Raw genomic sequence first — 4,515 nt, forward strand, 5'->3', positions numbered from 1 at the left:
GCAAGCTGCGTGCCTGCGTGAATGCAGGTAGGGCCGTGAAGGTGGGTGCTGATGCTGCTGGAACATGTGGGGGCTGCTCCAGAGCATCTGTGGGAGGGTGAGTGCCTGAGCTGTGCCCTTGCCCCCAGACTGCTGCCCCTTGGGCTGGGTGCTCTACAGGAGCAAGTGCCTCTTCGTCTCGGTGGAGAAGAAGACCTGGTGGGACAGCCGTGATGACTGCAGGAAGAGATCCTCTCAGCTGCTGGTCCAAGGCGACTGGCCATCATGGACAGTGCCGGTACAGAGCCAGGGGTCTGCAGCACCTCAGGAGGGTGGGGTGATGGTAGGGCAGAGTCCTGTGGGGCCAGCAGCAGCGGCACCTGTGGAGGTGACTGTGGTGCACTGTGGTGCATTGTGAACCCTGGTTCTCCATCCTGGTGATCTGCAGGGTGGAGCATGGCCAGCCCTGGGGTTCCTGGGCATCAGGCGGGTGCTGGTCATGGGGCAGGTCATGACAGCTTCTCTCCCCCCAGCATTTTGTGCAGTATCATGCCATGTACTGGGTTGGAGTCCAATATTCTTCTGATGCAAAGAAGACTCTCGTATGGCTGGACAGCAAGCAGGCCCACTTGTAAGTGCAGCAGTCCTTGGCACAAGCACCTGCCCTTTAGCCATGCCAGCAAGGTGCTGTTTCACACCTGGGAGACCTGCCAGGCGAAGCGGGTGATGATCCAAGGAGCAGAGTCCTGAGGGAGGGGGCTCTGGGCACAGCCCAGCTGGATCTCCAAGTGGCACAGCAGGAGGCTGGGGGGAGGAACATGTCACTTCCTCAGACTGCTCCCAGTGCCATGCACCCTGCCAGCCCCCATGGCACTGGGACCTGTGGGAAAAGGTGTCCACAGTGAGGATGCTGTCCCTGTCACTCTGAGATATGCCCTCTCTCCTAGGTACCATCATCCTACAGACTGTGGGCTATCAGATAACAGGAAAATAGGGAGTTCAAAATGCTCAAAAAAGTACCAGTGGATCTGTGAGCAGCCCCCAAAGCTGAGCAGCATATCCAAGACCCTCCTTCCTCTCCTGTTCAAGGACTGACTGTTTTGCCACCCCACTCCATCACAAGACCCAGGAACAGGATCTGGGGTCCTATTCCAGACCCTGTCCCTGTGCACACATTGCCTCACCTGTGTTGTAAAGCACTGGGAAAGGGTGCCTGTAATCTAAAGCATGGCTCTCAGAGAACGGACCTTATTCCCCTCTCTCACACTCACCCATACGCTTACACCACCTTGCACTGCCCTCTGCGTGTCCCCGTGTGTCATGGCCAGCGCAGCTCTCGGTGACCTGGACAGGCCAGCTCCCACCAGCTGTGCTCCCTGAAGGCTGCCAGTGGTGTGCTGGCACAAGATGTGCCATTTGCATCTTTTTGGAACTGGGGAATGACCATGCCATTGGTGACCCTGGCCTGTCCTCTGGAGACTCTTGTGGATTCACTGCTTGGCCCTTCCCTCAGCTCTGACAGCTCCCACCCTGCCCTTTCGTCTGCCTCTATCACCTGGTCAGGGCTTTGGGCTGGCTCTTCTCTGGGGAGGGTGCAGGCAGTGGTGCCATCAGCACGAGAAACTGCTGGCAAGCCCTGAGACCATGGGGGACAGTGTGACACTCTGGAGAGCCCTGGGACCGTGGGTGGAAAAGGGGTGCAATGAAGAGCCCTAAGACCACAGGGAGGGAATAATGGAGCCCTGAGGCTGTGGGAGGAAATGAGGGTGCAACAAGGAACCTTAGGACAGTGGGAGAGAAGGGGACCACTGAGGAGGCTTGGGAACACAGATGAAAGGGGGCACCCTGCCACCACAGGTGAAAGATGGACACTTGTGGGACCTGAGCTGCCAGGAGGTTGATGAAGGAGCCATATGTCCAACCTAGCTGGATTGGGTGGGGGAGTCCAGGGACAGCACTGACCTTTCCTGTGCCACTCAGTGTTTCTGCAGAGAGGGAGATAGTGTGGAGACTGCTTTACTAAGCTGTATGTGGGCAGCTCCTGGAAGGGGAGGTGTGGAAGGAGGCTGGTGGAGCCAGCCCACGGTGTGGTGAGGCTGGGATAGGATTGCAGGAGGTCCCCTGCAATCTCAGGCATTGTGCAAAACAAAGACTTGCTGTGTCTGGCTTGTCCTGGGGAGCCTGGATGGGGTCTTCCTGGTGCCTGCAGGGCAGTGGGCTTTCTGCCCTTGGAGCTCCGAGCTCCAGCCTCTGCTGCCCACAGTGTCACTGGGCTTTGCCATCACAAGGACACACTGCTGACTCCTGTCCAGCCCCTGGTTCATGGGCCCCACAGGCTTGTTCTGCATGGACACTTGCTTGCCAATCTTGAGATGTGGGGTTTCACCTTTCTTCCCACCTGCAGGAGTCACACTTTCCCTCATGCAGCATCAACAGGGTCCCATCACCCAGTTTCTCCACGCCCTTCTGAACACCACTCCTGCCCTCCAGTATACTCCCTGCTGCCCAGTTTGATATTGTTCCCCAACTGCTGAGGCCATGCCCATCCCATCATCCAGGGCATCGGTGGAGGTTTTGAGGAGCATCAGTCCCAGAAACGACCCTGCAGGGATGTTGCCAACCAGACGAGAGCATCACTGACACTCCCCTGCAGCCCTCCTTCTCCTCTTCTCATGGCCACACCTCCCCCCTTTGCCAGAAAATAGTCCATGGGAAACCATATCCCAAACCTCAAAGGTTCACGATACGTGCCCCCATTGATGTCCCCTCATTCACAGCCCAGCACTCCTGTAGCCTGAGGCAGATTGGACAGGCATTGCTTGACATTGTTAACCCTGCCTGGCTTCCCCCACCCATCAGCACAACCTCCCTGGCCCTGGACAATCACATGCCTAGGAGGACATACTCCATCTCTTCCTGGTATGAAAGCTCTTCTCCAAACGGGAGAACAAAGTTCAGATTGGGAACAGGCGTGGCCAAGGGTAGGTGATGGAAGAAGGAGAAAGGGCAGGGTGGAAGCCAGCAGCAGCCAGGGACAGAGGCAAGGAGCAGCCAGTAAAACCAAAGCACTCCCCAAGAGGTACAGTTTGGGGACAGCAATGGCACCACCAGCTTCACAGGAGGCACTTGCCAAACCAGTGTCAGCAGAAGGAAGCAGAGGTGAGCAGGGCTCGGTACCAGTGTCCCCACCCTGAGTCATGGGACTTGGAGACTGGGGATGTAAGTGTGGGCAGGAGTGCAGAACACAGAAACACAGTCTCTTTTCCATAAACCTTGTTTTAAAATGCAGAAACCTTCTTCCCCAACCTGTATCCCCAGAGCTTTGCAATGCGGCTCAGGCAGCAGTGCACAGGGATGTAGCTGTTCAGGAGGGGAATTGTGTCTCTGCTGTACATTCTCAGCTCCTCTCCCTCAGTCCTGTGATAGAGAGGGGATCTCAGTGTTCACGCCTAGGCTAGGAGAGGAAAGGATTGGATGTGCTGCTCAGTTTGGGGGGCTTCTCACAGATCCATGGAAAACTCTGATAGCAGGAGGACCTGCTTCTCTTCCCATATGATATTTTGTCACAGCTCCACCTGCAGAAGGAGCATGAGTTGCCACCACCATGATCTGCTGCCAGCCCTGCAGTGCCCTCCACGCAGCTGCAGTGCCAGATACCCCAAGCCTGGGAAGGAAGGCCAGAGCCCTGGGCCCAAGCATTGGTCCCACGGCCCAGCCAGTGCCCAGCACCATTAGCCATGGCTGGTGAAGGAGGGAGAGATGCAGGGGCCAGGATGGAAATGCTTACATTATTTTGCACAGCTCATACAGCTCATCGGTTTTATCATGTTGGTTTTCGCATCTCTCTCCGACCCAGTACGTGGCAGTATACTGCATAAAATGCTGGTGGGGGAGAAGCTGTCAACCACCTGCCCCATGACCAGCACCCGCCTGATGCCCAGGAACCCCAGGGCTGGCCATGCTCCACCCTGCAGATCACCAGGATGGAGAACCAGGGTTCACAATGCACCACAGTGCACCACAGTCACCTCCACAGGTGCCGCTGCTGCTGGCCCCACAGGACTCTGCCCTACCATCACCCCACCCTCCTGAGGTGCTGCAGACCCCTGGCTCTGTACCGGCACTGTCCATGATGGCCAGCTGACATCGTCCAGCAGCTGAGCGGATCTCTTCCTGCAGTCATCACGGCTGTCCCACCAGGTCTTCTTCTCCACCGAGACGAAGAGGCACTTGCTCCTGTAGAGCACCCAGCCCAAGGGGCAGCAGTCTGGGGGCAAGGGCACAGCTCAGGCACTCACCCTCCCACAGATGCTCTGGAGCAGCTCCCCCATGTTCCAGCAGCATCAGCACCCACCTTCACGGACCTACCTGTATTCACGCAGGCACGCAGCTTGCTCACAGCGCTGTTGCTGTCCCTGAGCTCCTTCTCCAGCAGAGCCAGCTGCTGCCTGGCACGCTCCAGCTCGGCCTTCTGGCTCTCCAGCTCCAGCTGGCTGCTGTTGCTCTCCTGCCACGCTCGCTGCAGCTCCGCTCTGG

At 57.6% G+C, this 4,515-nt stretch overlaps 1 protein-coding gene across 1 annotated transcript; it reads left to right on the forward strand.

Moving 5' to 3' along the window:
- Positions 1 to 128: 128 nt before the first annotated feature.
- LOC104495720 (natural killer cells antigen CD94-like) lies at positions 129 to 1,074 on the forward strand (the record flags this gene model as incomplete). Its single annotated transcript, XM_010138722.1, has 3 exons — positions 129 to 277; positions 513 to 610; positions 927 to 1,074. Coding segments are annotated over 3 exons (395 nt in total), but the record flags the coding sequence as incomplete, so codon positions are not given.
- Between the last annotated feature and the right edge of the window lie 3,441 nt (positions 1,075 to 4,515).

This window comes from Buceros rhinoceros, unplaced genomic scaffold (assembly GCF_000710305.1).
Source record: "Buceros rhinoceros silvestris isolate BGI_N320 unplaced genomic scaffold, ASM71030v1 scaffold46196, whole genome shotgun sequence".
Taxonomy (NCBI): domain Eukaryota; kingdom Metazoa; phylum Chordata; class Aves; order Bucerotiformes; family Bucerotidae; genus Buceros; species Buceros rhinoceros.